The sequence below is a fragment of the Rousettus aegyptiacus genome, unplaced genomic scaffold, assembly GCF_014176215.1.
Source record: "Rousettus aegyptiacus isolate mRouAeg1 unplaced genomic scaffold, mRouAeg1.p scaffold_m13_p_18, whole genome shotgun sequence".
In the NCBI taxonomy this organism is placed as follows: domain Eukaryota; kingdom Metazoa; phylum Chordata; class Mammalia; order Chiroptera; family Pteropodidae; genus Rousettus; species Rousettus aegyptiacus.
The window spans coordinates 16,274,703-16,299,193 of NW_023416293.1; the positions used below are offsets into that span (position 1 = coordinate 16,274,703).

The 24,491-nt window shown below is 59.2% G+C and overlaps 1 protein-coding gene across 11 annotated transcripts in view; it reads right to left on the bottom strand.

Moving 5' to 3' along the window:
* The window catches only part of SIPA1L2 (signal induced proliferation associated 1 like 2), a 151,788-nt gene that overhangs the window by 49,873 nt on the left and 77,424 nt on the right, over positions 1 to 24,491 (bottom strand). For all 11 annotated transcript variants that reach the window (XM_036235569.1, XM_036235573.1, XM_036235575.1 and 8 more), the window contains 6 exons: positions 15,617 to 17,307; positions 13,487 to 13,620; positions 11,944 to 12,132; positions 8,971 to 9,145; positions 5,314 to 5,417; positions 958 to 1,115 (listed from right to left, as the gene is read on the bottom strand). In XM_036235569.1, coding sequence (XP_036091462.1) covers positions 958 to 1,115; positions 5,314 to 5,417; positions 8,971 to 9,145; positions 11,944 to 12,132; positions 13,487 to 13,620; positions 15,617 to 17,084 — 2,228 coding nt within the window. In that variant the 5' untranslated portion in view covers positions 17,085 to 17,307. The remainder of the gene's footprint in view (positions 1 to 957; positions 1,116 to 5,313; positions 5,418 to 8,970; positions 9,146 to 11,943; positions 12,133 to 13,486; positions 13,621 to 15,616; positions 17,308 to 24,491) is intronic.

Genomic DNA, 24,491 nt, shown 5'->3' on the forward strand with positions numbered 1-24,491 from the left:
GCATCCAGGCCTGCCGTGTCGCGTGGCCCGACGGGGCGGGGGCCACGTCCGGCAAGCTGACCGGGGCAGCGCTCGGGCTACGACCCCGGCTCACAGACTTCTCTCAGGACGGGCTGGGCGTATGGCGGGGGTGTCAGCTGCCACATCCGACACACGGGCGCGTTTCTCCGCCTCCGGGGAGCGTGCACAGGCGCCTCACGCCCGCACTCGTGTGTCCCGCCTCGGCCCTGTCGGCCGCACACTGGCAGCCCCCCCGTCAAGACTGTCGAGGAGAAGCGCGCCGAGGCACGCCGAGGCCTCCGGCAGGCGTTCCGCGAGATCTCCGCCATTGATTCTTCGTGAGCACTCGGGGGCAGGTGCCGGCACCCTCGTGCTTCGGGGGAGTCGAAGGCTCCGGAAAGTCGGATCGTTCACGCGCAGTGCCGAGCCGGGGCCGGGCGCCGCCTCCCACGGCCTGCCCCCACCCTCCCCCCCGGGGCAGCTGCTCCCTCACAAAGAGCCGGTCTTTCTTGGGAGCCCAGATGGCACGCAGGCCGGTCGGACCCCGTCTCGGGCGTCCGAGGCACACGGACCTGTTGGGCCACGCGACACGGCAGGCCTGGATGCCACCCGGGCTTCCTCGGCTGGAGTGACCAGAGCGCGTGGCCAGCGCCTGAGCCGGCTGCCCTGCCGTGCGCCTGCACGGGCAGCAGTCTCAGCGCCACGGAAGCGACTCCTGCTGAAGAACCGAACCGGCCACGCGGCCGCCTCCGAGGCTGCGGCTGCTAAACCACGGCCCTGGCGGGGGCCGCAGGGGCCCGAGTGCCACTTGTGAGTTTGAATGGCTCGGCATTTCAAAAAAGGGAATTATCTCCTACAGAAAGGACCTGAGTGAAGACAGTGGGAAGCCGAATTAGAAGAAGGGGGACGATGGCGGGTCAGAGACGGGAAGGCCCCGTCGCCGGGCGGGCGGCTCACCTGTAGCACACGCTCTCGGTGCAGGGGCCGTGCACCCTGACGACGACGAACACGTGCTGGAAGTGGGACCGGATGCTGCGGGGCGTGAAGGGCCGCGCCCCGGGCTCCTGGAAGACGATGGTCACGATGTCGTTCCCGATGTGCCGCTTCCGCAGGAGCTGCGCTCGGGGGGGGGGGGGGGCACAGGTGTGGTTACCAGCGGGGCCTCCGCAGTCCCCTCGTCCCTGAGTCCACAGGGCCCTCCCTACAGCTGGCGCCCCCGGGCGTGGCCCAGGATGAGCCGGCGGGCGGCCTCCAGGGGCCCGGGGAAGAGGGCCTCAAAGCCTAGGTCACCGCCCGCCTCCCCTTCATCCGCCCACCCGCACTTAAAGCAACAGGGCTCAAAGTGCGTTCACAGCTCCAACTCTGTAACGTGAAGGGACGCAGAGTCCCAGAGAGGGCCGCGCGCCGAGAAGGCCCACACTGCTGGCCGCCGGCCCTGCACTCCCGCAGACACGGGCCTCTCCCCGGTGGAAACAGTAAGGCTGTTATTTTTGTGGCCAATACATTCAAGATAATTAAATAAAATTTGGTATTTTAAATGCAATTCAGAAACACAGAATTCTATCAGATTAACAGCTGGAAAACGCAACAGTGCATATAAATTCCAAACGTGGCGGGCAGTAGTATTTTAACACCTTTACTTCCCCGTTCCTTCCGCCCAGAGTACCCCCTACACCCCGGTTTCTCCTAGGCGACGCAGGCCTCTCCCTAGATATGACCTCGCAGAACAGATGGCCGCCCTCGGCAGGCGCCGGCTGGCACCCGCCCGCACGCCCAGGGCCGGCTCCATCCGCCGGCTGTGCTCTGGCCTCACTCTGGTTCGCGACTCCTGCACCGGGCACGGCTTCGTGAGGGCAGGGCATGTGTCTCAGTGACTTGGATTTTCTAGTTTCTAATGACCTGCCCGGGACATAGCGGCCACCCAATACACATGCGCTATGTGGACAGAAAGAAATATATCGTAGCTACATAACACTGTGCAACGAAACCGTGCCCACCTCTGAATACAGCTGATAAACCCACACCTGAGGCGCTCCGTGAGTCTACGCAGCACAGGTGCTCGCAGAGGTTGTGATGTGGAGTTTTCACTGACACAATCATCCTTGCATGAGTGGGGAACGGAATGACTCGGGCAGTAAACCTTGCTTTACTAGCAATAACCAAGACAAGAAGCTTGCTTTTAAAGTTATTTGGTACCTACTGGAACACACTTTGCTGACAGGCACACTAGGTTCAACTTTTAAAACCTTTTAAATCCAGATGCAAAAAGGATTTCATTGTCAGGCACCTGATCTGTGATTTAGCACAATAAAAGGCCTGGGAAAATGGGAGTGAGTTCGCTTTACCTAGCTAAACTGCTGATTCATAAGTTGGAAATTCCTCTGTAACGCCCCACGGTTGGAGTCATAAACACACGAAAATCATCTTCCCGTCAGTGAAGTTTTGAAACATATGTTAACATATATTAATACAAACCCCATGAGTCACCTGTAGTTTTAAAAACGTTTGCTAGATATTTAAGTAAAGTGTGTCACTTCAGATGCAAGCAAAAAATCGGTAACAAACTAGGTCATCTTCACTGCGTTAATATTTACTCACTGCAGTGGTCACAGGTGTTAACTACGATAAATAGCCATGCAAAGAAAGGGAAACAAACAAAGATTAGTGTCCTAGACTAATGTCGACAGACAAGTGGAAAATTGTCCTGGGCTACAATAGTCTTTCCCTGAAATCCATGATTCATGTGCACTATAAGAGAACACGAAACACTCAGGAACAAAAGAAAAATCCCTGAAATATCTCACATCGTGTTCGACACATTTGGTGAACATGGGACACAACTGCTTACACTGTGCTTGACTCACTACCCCCGAAACGCAGGAATTCTCGGATTGAGGCCATGGCGGCCACCTGTGGGTCCCGAAGCCACCCCGCCTCACAGTGGCCGCGTGGACTGGCCAGCCAGGGCTCCGTTACTGTGGCCACCGGGGCCGCAAGCAGGCAGCTCCGCCCGGCGCCCCCTTTCTCCGGAGGGCAGACGGGCCACTTCCACGAGAACGCGCCCGGGACGGGGAAAGCACATGTCAGAGGACACTGGAAGGCTCGGCACCCTGACGACGGGTCAAACCACACGTGCTTCCTGAGCGCATCTTTCGATTCGTGACAGGGGCCGGATGCGTGGAAAGTCCGGTTACTTGAACCACAGTCACAAAACGCACTTTGTGGAGGAACCGAAGTGCGTGGGCGGAGGGGCGCAAGGGGGTCCATTTCTAAGAAGAGTGAAAGCGAAAGCTCTTCGTAGGAGGAAAAGACAAGACAAACTAACACCCCGTCCGTTAACAGGACGCTTGGATCTGAGCAGAGACTGAGGAAACGAACGTGCCGCCTGGGAAGTTAACGGGAACGTCGTTCACGCTCTGCTAAGACCTCACCGAGCGTTGGGAACCTGAGCACTTTCTGTGACCTCTATTTAAAAGGAAGCCTCTTCCTGAGCGGTTAGCTGTGTTTTCCCGACTGGTCAGCGAAGGCCCGGATGGTCAGTGTGGATGTGGCAGGGGAAGAGGTGCCGGCTGGACGCGAACGCGGCCCAGCAACGGGGGGCGGGGCCCTGCTCGGCGACACCTGGCGCCACGGGCTCCGTGCATGGGGGGGGGGGCCGCGGGGGGGCCGCCGAGGGCCGGCGCTCCGCGGCAAAGGGCTGCGGTCCACGGACACGACAGCCTTTGGGTTTGTCCTCAGCTCCTCAGACAGACGTCGGGGCGCCACGGGGCCAGCCGAGTGCAAACAAGACGCTGCCGAGCATCGCGCTCAGGTCCAGACGGCACCGGGCGGGTGCACGGGCCCCTGCGCGGCGGTCCGCGTCAGACAGTCTCCTAAACCTGGCGAGACAGACAGGCAAGGCGGCCTGCGCCGCATTCGGGAGCGGAGGGCGAGCGGCCTGCACAGACGAGAGAGAGCGGCAGACACGAGGCCACAGGTTTCCGAGGGTCCGCGGGAGCGATTACCGAAACTGGGGAAGAAAAAGCTCCGGAGTTGTTTGTCTCGAGAAGCAAATACGTGAAATTACCGACAGCACGGTGTAATCGGCCGACGGGGCAGGCACGATTCACACGGGGCCGGTAACTGCCAAGTTCTGCAGACTCAAAATGCAGCGCGAACCCAGCTGCCCCAGGCCGGCAGCTACGCCCTTGTCATTAGCCTAAGTCGCAGGCCCGGGAGAGGCGAGCGAGGGTGAGAGAAAGAGCAGGAAGAACCGGAAACATCCGGAACGTGCACGCCCCGGGCTGCACGGTGGCGACGCTCAGCTATCTATCTTAAGTGCTTCATGTGGATGAACTCATCTGATTCTACCTGCCACCAAGGAAGGTTTCATAATTCATCCGACCACTGTTTACGGACTGCTGACCAAGCTTTGGGAGCCGTTCTAGGTGCACGGGGACACCTCGCTGAGGAGACAGAACTCTGCCTTCAGGGACACAGAACACCGTAGCACATGAAACGTGGCACCAGGTCGCAAAGCCAGCAGCCGGGGTCCCAGTCGGGGAAGCATGGCCCCCGAATCCTTGCTGACGACTACGTCCTTCTGCAGAAGCTCTTTTCCAGCCCACGAGAAGCAAGCCTCAAAGAAGAACCTAGAACCACAGAATTCTAACCCCGAGAGGAAGGTGCCGTGTGTCATCTGGTCCAGCACATTCAGGTGCGCCACGTCTCCCCACTTCCAAGCCACGGAAGGCGCCCCAAACGCAGCATGGCTTCCCTGCACCCGCACGCCACCCCAGGACCCTGCTCAGCCCAGCACCCCGAGCAGCCGCGCTGGGCCACCCAGACCATGTCCTCACTGGAGAAACACCAAATCTCTTGAGACTAAGATCCTCACCCAAGGCCACAAGGCAAGCAGCTGACTGCAATGAATTCAGGATGCAAGTCTCCCAGGTGACCCCTCAATGCCATCGAATGCCTAGAACTCAATTGTGCCACGGGTGAGTTTGAGACGCTTTCTTACAGTACTTTCTATGAGCAAGTCGCCGACCCACGTGCAGAAACCTGCGTGCGGGTCGCAAGGTGGCCTTTTTGTCATTAGCACGGCTGACCCTGGTTTGCCCTGGGAGTTTGCCTGGCATGCAACACGGAGAGTGTGGCCGCGTCTTCAGGTCTCCTACGGAAACGCCCGGGGCCGCGTGCGCCCTTCACAGCCCGGCCCCGCCCAAATGACCGGAGCCGGAGCTCATTAACGCCTGCCCAGGTCCCCCGCGGCCGCGTCCCGGGGCCCGGCCTGGGCTGCGAGGGCGGCGGGGGGCGGGGGGGGGCACGTACCTGCTGTCTGTTGCTGGGCGTGTGCGGCAGCATGGTGGACACGTGGAACATGAGCTCGTAGTCTTTGTACGTCGTGTAGAGGGAGTGGGTCCCCGTGGAGTCGGCTGCAGACAAGGGCGGGTGACAGGACAGGTCAGGCGACGGCGAAACCGGCGACTGGACACTTAGCGCGTCCTTACCACCGGAGGCAAATCGACCGAGGAGCCAGCCACTCGACTGTGCGTGACCAGTGCCCTGGGGTCGCCCCGCTTGCTGCTCCAGTGCCCTGGGGTCGCCCCGCTTCCTGCTCCCGTGCCCTGGGGTCGCCCCCCCCACCGCGTCCTGTCCCCACCGCCCCAGCCCGTGCCTGTGCACGGACAGCCTGGCTTTCTCCTCACCCGCTCTCACCCTCGAGCCTCCCGGCAAGCTTGCCCTCCCCCCACCGCACGCGCGCGCGCACACACGCACACGCACACGCGCACACACGCACACACGCACACGCACACGCACACGCACACACACACACTACACTTGTGCCTGAACGGTGCTGACTTCGGGGGCCCACCAGGGGCAGGTGCTCCTGCCGTGAGGAGCACCGGTGAGCAGAGAAGGGGAGAAGTGGGGGTGCGGGGGGGGGGGGTGGGTCGCTGCTGCAGCTCGGGGCGCGGCGACCGGAAGGCGTGCGCTGAGCTGACCAGCGTCCTCCTCGCCCCGGCTTCGGGTGTGTTTACAGTTAATTCTTAGTTAGAACGCAGAAAAGTGAAACGGGATTGAGTTAACATGGAAATGAGAACAAAAAATGTTGAAGATTTCCCTGAATGATGTAATTAATTTTCTTCTCTTGCCAAAAGGCAATGCAACGATATGATTAAGACTGTGGAGAATGAATATGTAATCTCTTCCTGTACACTGTGTACTGACGCGTTAACAATTCTGACATCTGAGCCCTGTTAATCATTCTGCAACTTATCTCCTGAAAGGAGGCCGAGGCTTTGCAAATTCTAAACCATCGTATTATCAGCAGACCACCTCAGACTGAAAGCATCAGATGCCCAAACTAACACACGTGAAATGTTTAAGCAATACTTTTAGGATATAATTTTGAACCACTGTGCATACAAGCACACAGATGAAGACAAAAAGATAAATATAAATTAAGATGTAAACAGAATTCAGAATTGCCTTTCTCAATCCTTGACCTATACGGAGGTTTATTCTGCTACCTTTTAAACTCCAAGAAATATTACTATTCAGTATCATTTCAAAATAAAGTTACGCCTTTGTATTCATTGGGTAAACTCTAAGGAGTCATCTTGGGTTAACCTTTCTTTAATCTAAAATTTAACACTTTATTTTAATATCATTAGAAATAATTATAAATTATAAGTTATTTCTAACACTTATATGCGACTCAGAAAGTCCTGAAAATCCTCTACAAAAAATGCCCTGTACTGTTTGCACACTCTGGAAAGGTCCTCGGAGAACGCGGGACATAGTCAGTGTTCGCGCACGGCATCGATAAATCGGCCTGCAGACAGACGGCCAGAGAGATGCCCGTCTCACAAGCGGTGCCAAAATTAAGACATTTTCACCTTTAACTATCTGTTAATGCGAACTTGCCATTTTCATTCACGTTAGAACGTAGCGTTCCGTCTCGGCGGCTCGGCTCAGGCCTCCGACAGTGTCTGGGCTTGGGAGCGAGTGGGCACAGGCATGAGGGACGGACTGGCTGGGAACAGCGCTGAAGGTCGGAGGAGGAAGTGACCCCGGCCCGCACGTTCAGCGACCCCCGGCGTGACTACGATGATTGAAAGTCAGTGAGGGAATCCTGACAGGTCTTTAAGGGCCTAGTCAACAAGAAATTACAATGAAAGAAGAAAAAATGCTTCCAAAAACCATTTCTAAAAATGTGCTGCAACTTGCCTATCCCAAGAAGTCTTAAAAGACGAATTTCTGAAATCGAATATTCTGAAACGTTTGATCTCGCCCGTCACCTGGTGGCGGGGGAGGTGACGGACACGCTTGTTCGCGGCGGCGTCCAGGCAGGCGCAGGGCGAGCCGCCCCGGCCCGGGGTCCACGCGCACCTCGCGGCCGGCGTCCCCAGCTCCTGCTCCATCGCGTCGTGCCCCTCAAAACTGGGGGGGACGTTCCAGGGGCTGTCGCCCGGCACTCTGAATTTCCCTCACAAAGAAAGTGAGATTTGACTGAGGAGCTAAAACGAGAACACGGTTCTCCTGAATTTAAGGAGATTTTCCGTCTTTATTTGAGACAGATGTCATGTTATTTGACTATTTTGCAGAAGGTCATCCTTAGAAACCTTTTTCCTTCCAAACGAATGTCTGGGGCTTTTCTGTACATCACAGAGGGCCTTGCTCACGAAAACAAGCTGAAGACGTCTTCGTTATCTGGATCGACATGTCACAGTCTCGTTCTTCTGTTGCCACGTCTTGGAGCTTGGGGACTGAGTGCTACATCTCTAACGCAGCAAGGACGTCTCAAGGTCACAGTGTGAGTTCAAAGCCGAGGACAATTCTACATCCAGGAGCACATTTCCATTCTCTGTGCTGTGGTTTCATAAAATGCACAGGTCAGATTTCTTAGATCGCTTCCTCGGCACCCCCTCCCTCTGAAGGGAGACGAGGGGCACACACGGGAACGACTCCTGTGTGGTGGCCTTCCTGCGGGGTGGCCTGCCAGCACCTCTGGGGGGTGGGGGTGGTGTGTGGATACGAAGCGTTTGCCAGAAAAAAAGAAGAAAAGCCTGCGAAGGTCTCGTTAAACTTCCTTAAAATGCGTGGGCCTCACGGCGTGGCGCGGATCACTCTCTCCCGTGACGTATCTGAGGCACGAGCAACGTGCTTTCGGCACAGCGGTCGAGCGCCACCGCTGGCCTGCGTGGACGCGCAGGGGCCCGTGGAGCGAACACCGTCCCCAGGCCCTGCGGTCTGCCCTGTCAGTGTGACGGCAGGTGCACGGGGCCCAGGCGGCCCTGACTGACGGTCCCACGTTGACTGGACACCGGCCACCTTGCTTCTAATCCCGGCGTGGCCACGCTCACGCTCCCACAGGGAAAAGGGCCGCCTCCCCGTGCCGACTGCGGCGGGCCAGGGGCCTCCCGGCCTCTCCCACGCGAGAATCCATCCGCTCGTCTCTCGCGAAGGCGGCGAGCAATTCACTGCTTGATAATTAGCACAATTTTCCAACACACACACAATTACTCTGCCTGGCATTGCAGATGCTGACGGCAGCTACATCGCAGCACAAACACACAGCTGAAACATTTAGGACCAGAAGCAATGTGACTACCCGAATGAAGACACAAGACAAATTCGCACACCACAGGACGGCATGGAGCTGTGTTTTCATCGGCCAAGCTGGCACGTTAGGGCTACCGCAGTGCCACGTAAGGGGACCCGATTAAGGTCCTTGAAGAGGCGGCGCATCAGCCTTCGGATCGCCGCTCCAACCCCGCAGGTGGCACCGTGAGACCAGACATGACAGAACACGCCCCAGAGCTTGGCACGACGAACGTGGCAGCGTTTTGCCTTTCGGAACCGGGTGGCGCGCTGGGGACGAGGGCACGACGGAGGCGGTCGGGCTGTTCGAGGGGACAATCGCTCGGGCCCACAGGACGTGCCTGCCTCCAGAGACCGGAACCCCCACGACGCGAAGCTTACTTTTATTGTCCAGCTGAGCTCGGTATTTGCTGAAGCCTTTCAGCCGCACACGCTGGCCCAGCAGGTCCAGGAACTCCTCGAAGGCCGGCCCGGCCGTCTCGTTGTTGTACATCTCCTCCTCCGTGCCCTGGCCCGCCCGGCAGTACAGGACCCCGACCTTGTGCTGGAAGCTCAGCTGCAATGCGAGACACGCAGTTACTCGGCGAAGTGGGTCGGACGAGCTTCTTGCAGTAAAATTAAAACAACAGAAGGACAGGTTCTGTTCTCAGGAAAGTACGCAGGGCAATTCCCACAAGCAAACAGGCCAGACGGCAGCACGAGCAGCCGTCACGAAGCGCTACACGCACACGACCACGCCGGGAACCTGAAAACACGGCGGGGGGGAGCAGACGCCCTGGGAAACCAGCGCGGGCGCGTGGGGTTCGCCCGGCTTCCGAAACGGACAGGCGCGCTCAGGCACCTGCTCGGAAACACACAGCTGTGGGGACGCGTAAGCTGTGTCCTCCACATAGTGGTGGGTGTCACTTTCCAAGTCAGGAAGGAAAAGGCCACGGACTTGGAAAGTCGTGCCTCTCCGCTCCCCAGTGCGGTTTCTTTTCCCTGTCGTTATCTGAACGTCCCTGAAACATGAGCTATGAAAAACAATTCAAATTAAAGTCTGGTAAGAAAAGAACCCTGATGCACGCTGATCTACGTGCAGCAACAGAACGACGCTTTCGGTCCACAGAAGCGACTGCCTGGGCAACCCCACTCACTGCTGCGGTTCTGACACGCGCGGAAGGAGAGTGTCTGCTAAGCGCACGGCAGGCCGTGGCAGCCGAGGAAGAGCCTCTGCTGCCGTCCTCGCCACCGTCGCCCCGTGCCACGCTGGCAGCCCCGGCCGGCCCTCCCGAGGCTGGGGACGTGCCGGAGACATGGCCACAGCTTTCCTCCCACCCCCTACGAGGAACGACTCCGCGCTCACGAAATCAGAGCCCTCTCTCTCCCACCTGCAGCCCGAGCCGCAAGACCTGACAGACCAGCAGACGTCACCGATTCCCGACAGGCTTCACTCCACAGCGCGGTTCGCCTTTATCACCGGGCTGTGAAACAGAGCCTTCCATCGAAATCCGCGGCCGACTACCTCTGTAAAATACGGCAAAATGGCACCCGTTTCCTGGAGCAGCGTGGCGACGAAAGCACCTGGTCCTCATCGTCTAACGCAGCGGACGACCCGGGAAAGGCAGGGGACAGACACCTGCTCGGGCAGCGCGAAGGAGGCGCTCCCGGCGCGGGGTGGGGCCGCGCTGAGCGGGCGGGGTCCCCCAGGAAACGGTCCTCGACGGCCTGGCCTGCCCTGACTGCCGTGGGGACCGAGGAGATGCATCACCTCTTCGCCTCTGCCCGGACGAGCTGCCTGTGACGAGGACCCGCGGCGGGGTGGCCCGCGCCCTCTTCCTCTGACCCGTCCGACCCAGTTCTGAGGAGGTCAAGGAAACGTGTCCAAGCAGCCGGCCACTGGGAGTAAATGTCCCTGTCAACTTGGCTACCCGGATCAACGAGGAACCACACCTCGTGCAAATGACCAGCACCTTCAAAAACCACTCCCCGTGATAAAACGCGAATGCTACTTCATTACAGACGCTAACTGCCCCTGGTGCCACAGAAGACATTTCAGGGCCTTAAAGCCCATTAAGGAAACACTCGTGATTTAGCAGTTTTCACCACAGATGTCAACGAGCTCAGTGATGGTCCCAATCTGTGTCACTGCTCTAACGTGGCCTCAGAACGACTGCTTCGCGTCCCGTATCGGGTAGGACGGGGCCCAGCCCTCCCCGGGTGCTTGGCCGGGCCCTGAGGAGGACCCGCCTTGACACGGCGCAAGCGCGGGCTCAGGACACCGCAGAGCCCCACGGGCCCCGGAGCCCCACGCGTCCAGCCGCCCGCTGCTCCCCCCGCCCGGCATCATACGCCCCCTCGGGCCTCACGCTGTCCTGTGCAGCTGTCCCTGCTTGCCCTGCCGCTCACCTCGGGGCGGTGCAGCACCCCATGCCAAGCCGTCTGGCCTCCTCTGAGGCCACCTGCCGCTGGTCCCAGAGGAGCTCCGGACCCAGCGAGAACCCCATCACGCACGCACACACGGCACCGCACGGCCCCACACGCGTCTACCACTCACGGGCACACGCCAGCTCCGCCCCCTGGATCAGTCTGCGAGGCAGGCGGGCCACTACCGGGACTCGGGGGACACCCTGGTCCCCGGGGCCGGAGCAACATGGTGGCTGCAGCAAAGGGCTGCGGCCCCGCCACGGCTGGAACGGACCGAGCGGCGGCCGAGACACTCCCCGCCGGGGCCCCTGTGCCGCATGGGGACGGGACGGGCGCCACGGCACCCATGGCTCCTCCTGCGGCCTCCGAGCAAGCAGCGCGCCGTGCCGCGGAGCACAGGGGCCCCGGCGCCGGGGCCTGCGATGGCCAGTCCTCCCGGGACGGCTTCTGCCTCCGGGCCCTTGAAATCCCAACCCGCCTGCTGTGGCCTCGGGCAGCACCTGGGCACCTGCGTTCTCGGGTCAGAGCAAAGGCCTCGGTGCTCCTCCCCTGAGGGTCCCCATGGCCTGGGGACCGACGAGGTCCGGGCTGCAGTGTTCCAACCTCACGCTGTTCACCCCCGCCTGGGAGCCCGCGGCCTCGCGCACAGCGACCGGGAACAAACGGTAGTTCACGGAAAGGCTCAGCGTGAGTGTCTTACGCCCTGGAAGAAACGCCCCCGACGCCTCATCGGCCCGAGTCTGCCCTGTTCTTCTGGCTGGGACACACCGGACCTTGGTGAAACGACACCGGTCACAGCACAGCGGGGGTGCGCCCCAGCAGAAAGATGTCGGGTCTCCTAACGAGCGCACAGGCACGTCTGGGAGAAGCCAGGGAGAAAACGCGTCTCGGCTTTCGAGACAGGCGGTCGTACGGGAGGGGCACGGGGGAGCTCGGCGCTGCACACACCCCCTGCTCGTCCAGCCGGAGCAGCTGCTCCGCCACGCGGGGCGAGCTGGGGGCCTGGCGCAGGCACTGGGTGCTCAGCTCGGGGACCAGGTACTCCAGGACCTCCCTGAGCGGCAGGCCTCGCGCGGTGCCATGCCTGGCCGTGGACGGTATCGCGTCTTCCAGGATGGCTCCTCTCAGCGTCGTGAGCTGCGGGGACAGAGCGGAGACGTCGGTGAGGAGACGGGCCGCGGCCCTGGGAAGTGGCGGCAGAGGCGGGAGCCCACGGGGCCCGGCGGCCGGGGACGGCCCCCCACCGGACGGCCCCCACCGCACCTCCCCGCCCCTCTGCGCCTCCTCCCTCGGTTACGCCCCTGCCTCTTCCGCTGCGGACACTTCCTGGAGCTGAATGGGGACGCCCGGGGACACCCAGTGACGCCCGCGGGCAGGACTGAGAACACAGCCCCCGATTTCTGCCCCGTGAGTTGGGGTACGTCCTCGAAGATGTCATGAACGCAGGGACGCCACTGTGACACGTGCCTCAGCTCTAAAGTGAAGAGAGCGGAACCCCGGCACCCCAAGTCAGGAGGCCGCGTTCCGGTCCCGCCTCCCACTCCAGGGAGCTGTCGGAGTGACAGCCCAGGGCCCGGGCCCGCAGAGCTTCCTGCAGTGGCGGGGTGCCCTCTGCCTGCTCTGACTCCCACGGGAGCCACGAGCCGCATGCGACGAGCGTGACTGGGGAACTACGTTGATAACTTTACGTAAATGCCTCCAGTTTAAACAGCCACACGTGGCCAGTGGGTGTTAACTGAACATGGCAGGCCTATAACTTAAAAGCTGTCAGGCCAAGGGGGAGGCTCTGTCTCACGTCTACCTGTCACGGAGCCCAGGTCACCGAGCACCCATACTAGGCAGCAAGCACACGGCAGGGGACGAGCAGCGGGCTCAGTCTTCGCCGCCTGATCTGGAAGCCGTCAACCAAAACACACGCGCAAGCCCACCTGTCAAGCGGATGCCCCTCTGACTAAGACGGTCAGGAGGACAGAGCCCGGCGCGCAGCCGGACCTGCGGCTGGATGCGAATCGGCGCCTGCGCCCTCGCGGCGGGGCGGGCGTGGCGCCCTGTGCGGCCGGCGGCCGGCTCTCGCGTGCGCAGCGCAGGACGAGCAAGGCCCTGGCTGGTCCCCGCGCAGCCAGTGTGGGTGGACGGCTCCTGCACCGGCAGGGACACCAGGCAAACGGGCCGGCCGAGTCTCCCCTGGATTCAGAGCCGCTTTCCGTGTCGACGTGAACGGCACGGTTCGCGTCTGCCTCTCTGTCCCAGCCCTGAGACCCTGGCGCGCCCCCCCTTCGCCCTCCCTCTCACGCCAGGTGGTGGCTGAATCGCTGCCACTTGACATCACGATAAGTTTCCAAACCTTTTACTTGAGATAAAAAGGTGTAAGCCCTTCAATGATCTTAAATGTTGTAATAACTAACGCTAGAAAAAAAAGCAATCCCTACCCGGAACACCCTAACGCGCCCCGTCGAAGGCTCGGCCGGGGACAGCCGCCACGTCCCCTTACCTCGCTCGTCCTGAACGCCACCCGGTAGTTGAACTGCGACCCTTCTCTCTCCCTGGCGTCCTCCACCTTCTCCCTGCGGATGCTGAGCGCCACAGGGCCCAGGTTCTCGTCTATCCCGAAGTAGTTCTGGTGCTCTGCAGCGGGAGACAGCGGTGTCAGACGGAGGGACAGGGAGCAGAGGCGTCGCCACGGGCACACGGGGCTGCGGGCATGCGATCGCCTCTTCCTTCCAAAGAGATGTCCCCCAACATCTCGTGACTTCCTCCTCTCCTGCTTTTCACAGGTTCGCGGGCAGCAGGACCCGCCCACCCGCCCAAAGTCGAGCTCCTGGTATCACGTGACTAGCAGCTCCAGAGAATGTCCCGTCCCAGAAAGTGAGGACCGGAACCTCACTGCGGCTCCCCCAGCTGCGAAGTCGCCTCTGACTGGGCGAGGGGGCGACCTACTCAGCCACTCGGTCTGGTCAGGTCCATCGTGGCGACCAGAGGGGTGGCAAAGACACCTCTGCTCACAACGTCGCCAGAGCACCTAACGGTCTTAAGCAAAACTGCAGCGACAGAGGGGAAACAGGAGAAAGGTCGCGAGGCTGCTGAGCTCTGACTGTGTCTACAAATGCTTAGTTTACTGTCTCACCCATTTCCCGCTCTTTCCTGCAAAATCTCTGGTGCTGCGAGGCTACGTCGACATAGCCTCGCCGCAGGGACGGACCCCCGGGGCCCCGTCGGCCAGCGCGGAGCCCCGGGGACGTCCTTCCTACAATCTGCGTGAGGCGCCTCGAACCACGGTCAGGACGAGGGACACCCCCGCCCGCAGCAGAGCAGACAGTGCCCGGCCACACGGAGTCGGCTGGTCTGGACAAAGGGGCTGTGGCGAGTGCCCGAGTTCCGAAGGCGCCTTCCTGTCTGGGTGGCCATTGAGCAGACGTGTGCATGAGTATCGTTCTTCAGTTAAGATACTGATGACGTTTAGTTAACCAACGTCGCCATTAAAAAAGAAATTAAATTAAAAAAAAATAGTGATGATGAAGGTGGCCACTGAGAAAAGGGTGCATTCACGCAGGCCCGGGAGAGGGAGCAGTTTAAGTAGCAGTGACCCCGAAGGTCTCCACAGGAGAGGACGCGGCCCGAGGCGCTGCGGGCCCTGCGGGGGATTCGCTCTCAGGACACGGCGGGCACACGCGGGAGGGGCTGCCGGCTGGCACCTGGGGCACAACCGGCCTTGGAAAGGCCAGCCTCCCCTGCGCCCTGGTGTGGACTCAGCTTCGTCCACGCCCGAGGGGCTAAGGGTCCCCTCGGGATCGCAGCCATCCACGCGTGTGCCAGACGCTTCTCCGTGAAGGACCGGGCTGGGCTCACGTGGCCTTCTGAAGTGCTCCAAGAGCTGACACCGGGAACGGGGCACGGGAGGCAGATGAAACTGAACAGGGGCCCGGAGCCCCGCAGAGCGCGCTGGCCTGCACGGGCGGGGCAGAGGCGGGGGCGGCGCCCGAGTGCCGTCACCCGCTCGTGCGTGGGACCCGCCGCTCCCACGTCTCAGACGGAGGACGCTCGTGTCCTCGGAATAACTGAGGGCACCTACTTAAAGGATTTAAAATACATTTTGAAGATTTAGCTATGTGACTTCCAAGGAACGAATCCTTCGAAGCTGAAGATATAAAACAATGTAACATCATTTATTTTACAGGTGATCAGAGAATCTGTTAAATCGCACCACGAAGACTTATTTGTATCCCAGCCTTTCAGCTCATTTGCAGACTGGAAGACGACTAAATCTGCCCGTCGTGCTAATTCATACGTCCTTTCGACGAAGGCTCGTTGAACGCTCCCGGTGCGCACGGCGATGCGGGAGGAGCGGGGAGCCTGCGCCCGGAGAGACGGAGCGAAGGCGCAGGGAAAAACACACAGAAAAGACTAGGGGGGAAAAGCCGCCAGGTCACGCACCGTACACAGCGTAAGGGCCTCCCCAGAGGACTCACGGAGTTGACGAGGGGAGGTGTCGCGCAAGCGGCAAACCTACACCAAGTCTGACGCTCGCAGGTGGCAGGGGGCAGAAGGGAGGTGACAAGTCAGCAAGGGCAGGACGTGGGGATTCCTAGAGCGGGGTTCGGCCGCGGCCCCGGGGGCCCCTCACCTTTGCCGTAGAAGAACCTGCGGTAGTAGTAGGCCCCGAGGTCGATGTGCTCGATGACGTAGCGCTTCAGCTTCTCCCTGCGCACCGGCTGGCTGTCCCGCGGCACCTCCAGCACAGACACGCCCGCGTTCGTGCAGTGCGAGCTCAGCGAGGACTCGAAGGAGCAGCTTCCGCCCGAGCTGCGCGGCGCGGAGCTGGCCCTGCACAGGGCGAGCCGCCGGTCCCCTTCGCCCCCCGTCTCATTTCTGAAGTGCGGGCAGCTGAGCACCAGGTCGTTGCTCTTCCCGTCGCCCTCATCGGCGTCCAGGTTCTCCTTCGAGTTGAGGTCCTCCTTGCTCCCCAGGGGGGACTCGCCGTTCCCCGGCGGGGCCGCCGGCGTCTGGGTCTGCGAGGCCGCGGAGGCGCCCGTGGTCATGTTCTTCCTCTTGCCCATGCTGGCCCTCGTGGCCATGGCTTCGTTGACGTTAAACAGAATGCTCTGGACGTCGTAATGTGCAAAACACCGCTGACAATTCCAGGGGCGCACGCCCCGCTCGAGACGACCGTCCTCCAGCTCAGACGTGAACCGGAACGTCTCGTGCTCACTTCGGGCGGTCCGCAGCTTTCGGAAGAGGGACGTTTCCACCGACTCCGACTTCAAGCGCCGCTTGAGCGGCTTGTCCGCGTCGCGCCCCACGAGGAGGGCGCCGTCCGCGTAGTCTAGTCCTGAGATGCGGACGAACTCCCCCCTGGAAATCTGCGCGGCCGCGCGGAGGCTGGGCGACACGCCGCGGAACGCCCCCGGGAAGCCGAGCGGGGCCGCGGCTCTGGGGGCGCGCTCCTCGCCGCGGCGGCCCCCGAGCACGGCGAAGAAGCCCTCGCCCGAGAGGCCCTGCCGGTCGATGGAGGACGTGCTGCCGTACTCGCGGCGCAGCGCGGCCCCCGTGTTGGGGTTCACCGCGTGCTGGTCCAGCGCGTCCTCGGCGTCGAGGTCACTGATGGTGACGTCGCTGTTGCTCCTCTGCCGTATGGGGTGCAGGCCTCTCTGCGGGGACTGCACGGAGACGTCGCCCCCCACGTACTGCGCCTCCACGCGGTCCAGGCGGAGCCGCTCCCCCGGCGGACCCTCGCGCTGCTCGCCCGGCCCGCTGGGCATGACGGAGCTGACGCTGTCGTAACTGGCCTGAGACCGGCCTTCCCACGGCGCCCGGCAGGCCGGCTCCTTGGGGCAGTCCTTCCTGGGCGGCCACTCGGACACCCGCGCCCTCACGCCCATCTTGGGCACGGCCGGGGTGCCGTTGGCTGGACCGGCACTCTCGTTGGAATTTGAGGTGCTCAAAGAGGTGGCGGGTCCCATGCCGCCATTAATGGCTTTAAATTTTCGAGCAAAATAGTCATCGCACTGCATGACTCTGGGAGGGCCCTGGAGCCTTGAAGAGGCTCTGCCGGGCTTGTGCTTTTCTTCCTGCGGCGGCCTCAGGTCACTCATGGCGACTGGGCCAGGGCGCCAGGTCTCACCGGGGAGACTGACGTAGAGCCAATGACGTTGTCATTTACAACAGTGGTATCTTCTCTTGTCAACCGAAAGCAAACCACATCCTCAGAGCACGGCTTCTCCGAAACCAACTTGCTTCTCGGCGGCGATGATCGTGTAAACCTCCGTCCTTTCCAGAAGCGTCCCTTCAGACATCTGGCCGGAGTGCCTCCTTCACCTGAATGTCAAAATCAGAAAACAGCCATTAACGCTCGCCACGGCTCCAGTTCCAAACGTTCTGCTCACAGCTGTCTGTGTCCCCCGCTGCCGCCCGTCCCCGAACCCCAGCGCCGCTGTCGCGAAGCCCCGTGTCTGCACCGCGGGCTCTCCTGCCCCTCTCTGGCTCACTCCCCCGCTGCGCTACCCGGCCAGCTGGACGTCACAGCCCAGCCCAGCGGCACCCTCTCCCAGGGCGCCCACACCTGTCTGGGCAGTGGCCCTTAGAGCCTGAGCTTCCGGTTGGCCCCCCAGTCTCCTCCACTGGCTCACTTCAAACTCCGCCCGGCCAGGAACCACGCCTCTCACCCTGGTGTCACACTACCTGCCTTAAACTAGGTAATCAAGCAACAGTGCGATTAGTATGAGAATAACACAGAGGGCAGGTAACTGCTTGAATATTATCATACTTTCTTTCAAAATAAACTCAAAATGTCCAGCAGCAGAAGGGCGCATGCCAGGCGCCGACGTGCTGTTTAATAAGTCCTCCTGCCCTTGACGGGCACGTGCGAACACGTCGTTCACGGCGCGAGGGTCCCCAAGAACCTGGTGTCTGGTAGAGAACAGCTTCCCGGCTGAGCTCACTGTGCCTCGGCGACGTGCCAAACACACCAGGCCAGATAACAGCGCAGAGACGAAACACCGCCATCCAATCTACCTTTGTGGTCGGCAGATCTGACCTCATCAGCTCTTCCCTTAATTATGAGCAAGTTTTCCAATTTGCTCTATCTTTAATTAGACAAAAACATTTCCCAACTCCAAGCAGTCTGGGAATCTTACTTGTTGGCATAAGAATGAAAGAACTACTTCTTCTGAAAATAATGACGGTAACAAAGGTAGAATATAGTGACTCCCCTCAGCCTTCACCAAAGCATAAAAGACACTGTGAACAGCCTCGGAACTGCGGGATCGGCAGGTGGGCTCGTGAGGGCTTGGAGACGGACCCGCGCCGCCTCTGGGAAGAGCAGGCGCTGCCTTACGATGGCAGCGCGCTTTCCCTCCGTCGGAAAAGATCAGTCTGGGCACGACAACACGCTGTCTGTCCCCAGGGCAGCTGCCCAGCTGAGAAAACACGATATTTCAGGGTGTGGCGGACGAGACGGGATGAGCGACCGGAGGCTCCGCGCCTGCCCGTGTTCCCAGAGGAGGAGAGGGAGGACCGCGTCGCACCTGCTTCACTCAGCATCGCTGTGCTGAGGAGGGTCACGGAGGACTCTGAATTACGGTTATTTCCTGTACGATTCTGGCTATTATCAAATCCTTTCCTAGAAACTGAAAATGCGACAACTGAGATGAGAAAGAAAACAACTCTGCCTGCTACCTCTCCGCTGGAATGGCCTCTGCATTGCTGCACGAGGCCCCGACGTCACCCTTAAACCCCACGGGTAGCTCTGCTGCTCACGGAACACTCCACTAAAGCTGAAAGCTTAAGAGTTACATCTCATGGTGGGCACGGAGCTACGCGAATGCGCAGCGGGCGTCGACGTGACACTCATTTTTAGCTCCGCACTATCACTTCGTGAGCGTCCTCTTACAGAAGGACCGCGCCCTGCCCAGCACCCAGTCCCAAACCACTGAAGTGTGTCGTTTCTGGAACAGGAGCTACGTTCTCACCGCCTCAAGAAATCAGAGAAAGAACGAAACGCACCAAAAGAAACCAGAGCGGAATGAACGAAGCTGACAGAACAGGGGGGAAGCTGTAAAAAGGACACATGGATCCAAAAGGCGGTCTTTTCAAAAGAGAGAAAGAAAACGAACACACTCCTTTTGACGCCTGAAGAAAGACAAGAAAGGATCACACACCAGTCCGGCAGCGGGAAAGGAGACCTGGCCGCACACGGCAGAGTAAGACCCCAACAGCCGACGCCGGAACGAGGAAGCGGTGTGGCGTCCTGACCCCCGCAGGTCGCACGCCCACGGGCAACTTCTGACCCCCCGAACCTCGAGCTGCCCCGGGGTGGCTGTGGGGGACCGGCTCCAGGGCCCCGCGGGTACCAGACCCATAATGCTCCGGTCCCCTCTACGGAGCGGCGTGCTGTCCGTGGGCCATCCACACCCAGGGCGCCCAGCCAAGGGCCCAAACAAAACCCCGCAGGTGTTTACTGAAAAAGATCTGCAGGGAAGTGGACCTGCAGTTCAGACCGTGCTGTTCCAGGGTCAACCGTCTAAGTACAAAAGAATTGCACCGTGAGCAACTCTATGGGAACAAGTGTGAAACCAATGGTTTTTCTGGCAAAACACGAATCCCCAAAACCGATCTGAGAATGGGAAATCGAACAAGACCGAGAACCATGACGAGGGGCAGAAGCGTAACCAATCTCTACCTGAAACCAGCGACGTGCACTCGGAGTGCAAAGAGCCGCCCTAGCCACGGCTCTGTACCTCCCTCACCCTCCTACTCGGGAGACCAAACACTCCCTAAGACTGTTACGACGTACCCCAGCTTCCTTCCTTTCCTGTGCCGTGGCACACACGGAAGGCGCCAACGGTCCCGCAGCACATGCTGTCACAGCAAGCAGGCTGAGGGCACAGCCACGACTGGCCATGCGCGGCCCAGCCCACCACTGTTGGGGCCGGCGGCCCGGCACCGCCCACCCGGCAGCCCACTCACTCCGCCCCGCGGGGCGGCTCTGGGTTGAAGCCACCTGCCAGCAGACGGGCACAACACAGAAAGCCTGAAACTGGGACTGGCACTCAGTCCTGCATGGGCTGAACAACTGACTCTGGGAAAACGACCCGGGAAGCGCCGTGAGGCCGCGGGGCTCCGACCGCGCTCGGGGCCGACCTCCTGGGCGCGCACGCCCCTCGCATTTCCATCACCATCGGTAACAAAGATACGAAGCGTTTACCCTGCCGAGCTCTCCCAGAAAGGGAAGACACCAATGTATCGTCAAGTGGTTATTTTAAAACGTAAGTAAGAGCAACAATTAAAAATAGACGAAACTGTGAATTTTATTTAGTCTTGCCAAAAAGCACAAAACCTACGGCGAACTCAGCATGCACAAAACCCTTTCCCAAGAAACCTTCCGAGGGTTCTCCACGACTTTAATTTTGTGTGTGGTAAGAACGTGGGCTCCAGGGGCAGCTGCTGCTGCTCCAACCCCCGCCTCGACCCCCCTCCCGCGACGTCCCACCGGTTCCCGGGCGCTGCGCCTCTGCTGCACCCTCTCACTGCTGCAGGGCTGACTCCGCCCCCACCACGTGGTTCCGGCTGGACCAATGACGGCGCCGCCTCTCCTGGCCACAGTGATTGGTGGAGGGATGAGCCCTGGAGCCAAGCTGGGCCAACCACAGCCCGGCAGAGACAGCTGCTCCAGCACGCGGGCTGAGGTCCTGCCCAGGGCTCAGGCCAGAGTGTGCGGTCCACACGTGGGGCTCGCCTCGCTGATGGGACCGAGCACGGGGACCACAGCGCGGAGGCAGAGCCAGGCGAGGGAAAGAACGAGTCCTAAGGGTGGAGTCTTGCCCAGTTCAACCCCCAGGACTTCTCAGTTGTTCAAGCCTACTTTTTGGATTTATTCAGCTTGAGTTCGATTTGTGTGTAGTCCAGACCCATCTAAAATGTTCGAAGAGACTGTGTTTATAATTAAAGACCAGAGACAGTGGCTTCTGCGACCACGGCTACTTCGCCCTGTGTTGCACAGACTGCCCGGTCTATGAATGGATGAACAGAGAATTATCGCTCTGGCATCTGAATCCAGTATCGAAACCAGAGCCTCCGGGGCAAGACGCCTGCTCTGACACGATAGGGAATCACCCACCCCGCGACACGATTTATGTGTGCCACCAATGGTCCGAAGTGCTCAAAGCCAAAACCCGATGTGGCCGCTGCCGAATACGCTGAACGCTGCATGAGAACCGCGGGAGACCCCCTTCCCGCTGTTCTGCACCCGGCCACACCCGCCAGCTTGCCACGGCTCCCCAGAGGGACTCTCAGGATGGAATTACAGATGGCACCTTCCTTTTTAAAAGTGCTCCTAAATATTACTAAATAACGTATTATAGACAGCGCCTTCCATTTAAAAATAGTCCTAAAATACGCCTTTAATACTGTGATAAAAATAAAACACTTCGAAACAATTATAGCACTTGCTTTTAAGACAGATTAGAGATATTAACATATGCAATTTAAAAAGTATTACAGTACACAGGAAGAATTAAAATCAACAGCTTCAAGGCATCTAGAAGAAACGGCACAGGCTCTACGCGGGGAGAGCTGCGGGAAGGAAAACGATGCAGGAGGTAAAAATCTGAAGCATGAGCTAGAACAAGCCTGGACCGAAACGGGCCGAAGGCCCGTTCCCAAACACGATGAGAAATAATGAGGCCTAAATGGCCAGTTCTGCCATCAGCCTCTGTCTCCCGAGTCAGGCGGAGCAGCCGACTGCAGACCTCCGTTTTTCCTTAGGCATCACGCCAGCTTCCTGGGGAGGTGGGTGGTCCCACCCCAGGACAGGACAGCAGTGGAAACCACACAAACACAGCACCTGGCCAAGGACACCTGGGCCCCAAGTCCCAGTTAGAGATGGAGCCCTATGAACCTACGGCCCCCACACCATCTCTGCACCCAACGGCTGCGCGTCCACTCCTGTTCTTCCTTTCTGTGATTTCACCTCATTTCTTAATTCTAAAAGATTGTAAGAAAACTGGTTTGGACAGTTTTAGACTGGCAAATGCAGAGTTCTTTAAAACAAAATAAGCCAGAGTAATTTTCCTCAAACAGCAAAAGTGCTATTTCATGGACTATTAAGAAGGCGTAACCTAACAGGGACCCCACGTATGCAAACAGCCACCACCCTCCCCACCTGCTCCCTCCACCTAAATTCATCCTGAGAGTACCTAAACTTACCACCTGCCTAAAAAACCTCATGACTGAATGAACGCACACTGCTAACGTGGTATGGTTTAAACAATTACATAGCAAAGAAAAAGGAAGAGCCCTTTGGTTCCTTTCTGAGGATTTTATAAAGAGAACTAAGTCAGACAGGGAAAAACGAATGCTGCACAATCTCATGTATATGAAGGATCTTCTTTCAAAAATGAACCCAGAGATACAGAGAACGGATTGGCCGTCGCCAGAGGCCGGGGACAGGTGGTGGGGAAGAGGGGGCCGGGGTCGAAAGATGCAGACTCGCAGTCATAAAGCAAACGGGTCCGAGACGCAACGTGCAGCACGGTGGCTGCGGCTGGTGACACTGTGTGGCGCATCAGAAAGGCGCGAAGAGTGGACGGTGAGCGTTCTCACCATGAGAAAAACGTCGCGACTCTGTGTGGTGATGGGTGTCGACTCGCCGTGGCGAGCATTTCCCAGTGCGCGTCCGCACTGAATCGCCACGTCGCACATGGAAACTAACATTATGTTGCACATCCACTATACCTCAATAAAAAGAGAAAGATTTAATTCGCTAGGAAACATTTTTAAAAATAAAAAGAAGAGACCAACACTCTGCAGTGAGGCCCACCCAGCGGCGAGAACGAGCCCCTCCAGTCGGCTCCCCCTCGGAGATGCTGACCACTTGCCAGGCCGGGAGGTGCAGAGGCCACCTCAGGACGACTGTTGACTCAAGCGGGCCTCCAGCTCGCTTCCACAGTTTCCTTCCTTCCTCTTCAAGTTCATGGTTAATGTCAGGACACTTCCCCACCCCACCCCCATGGTCCATAGTTTCCAATTATTCTTACACTTCATCAAATTCCATGGCTCTTGCTCCCCAGTGAAAATCAAAACCTGTCCCTAGCACACTGTAGGCCCTTAAAATCACATGTGAACCAGCGTGACGTGACAAGTCACAGGGTGACCGCGGGTGAGGGATGGCTGGGGATGCAGCGACCGGCGGCCTGGAAGAGTCATCTGTCCTCATGCTGATAATCTAGCCAATAACTTTTAAAGGATAGAGCAAAAATGGAGAAAACGTAAGATTTAAGAATAATTGTCTTTAAATGGAATGTTTTTCAACGTTTTCCATGAGAATCAGTGAGCCTTTAAGACCAATATTACAGCTGTAACTGGGCCGCTGATCAGGACTGCAGCTGTAGCAAATGGATTGAAAACCACAAAATGCACAAATTATGACCTCATTCAAGGGAAAAAATGGCTGGAATGATATGGAAGATTTATAATAAAAGTCTAAGTACCGTTAAAAGTGCTTATTTCTCACACTCACACTCCGCCACCTGTAGCACCGACACGCAGAGCCGGCAGGGAGCAAGGGCCAGGGAGAGGGGTTAGGCGATGGACTTCGCCTGCGTTCGGTCCCCGGGGCCACGCAGGCAGTGCGGGCTCGGCCGGGCTCCTGCTCAGGCTCCACGTCTAATCACACGAACTGCATTTCCCATAAAACCGCCAAGTTCAGGTACATTTGGCCTGGTATTAAGTGAAGTTATGGCTGCAGAGCTATAAAACAATCCATTAACTCAAATTCATACCACAGAAGACGACTAAATCAAGGATACGAGACAATCTGATAAGGAGGCTATTGCTAAGGAATAATGCTCCTAAGTGCATATAGATGCTCGATAATAACCATAGTCTGGACTACGATCTGGACATGAGATTCGTTCTTAGACATTTATCTTGATTAACATCGGGGTGGTACCAAAGATCAATGCTTTAGGGCCGCTCTGGGTATAGCCGAGGATTTTCTCATGGGAATAAGAAGTGCCTGGAGCATTCGGTCTGCATCAGAACCGCGCGCCGCGCCTCCGCCTTGGAAGGAAGGGCCGGGGCCCAGGTCCGGGGACGGGAGCCAGTGCGGCGCTGGGTGAGGCCGCTGCCCGCTCCGCCGGCGCGGGGCAGGGCCCGGCCCGCTGCGGAGCCCCGAGCCCCGGAGCCGCACTCGGCGTCAACGCACACCCAGCCCCCGAAGTGAGCTGGCGCAGACCGCAGCGCCCCGCAGCGCGCGGCGCACGTGACTGCGACCCGGGCACGTGACTGCGACCCCGGCGCTCCTGCTCCTCACTCCTCAGCTTCCCAGCGCGCGCCTCCCGTGCAGCGCATGCGCCCCGAGGCTCATGCTCAGCGGCCTTCTCTTCTAATTCCGGGCACGGCCTTGTCCAATTCCAGTCGTTTCTGATGCTATCTCTGCTGATGACTCGAATCTATCCGCTCGCCCCGTGATGTCTCACAGGCAACTCTGCCCGGCTGAGCCA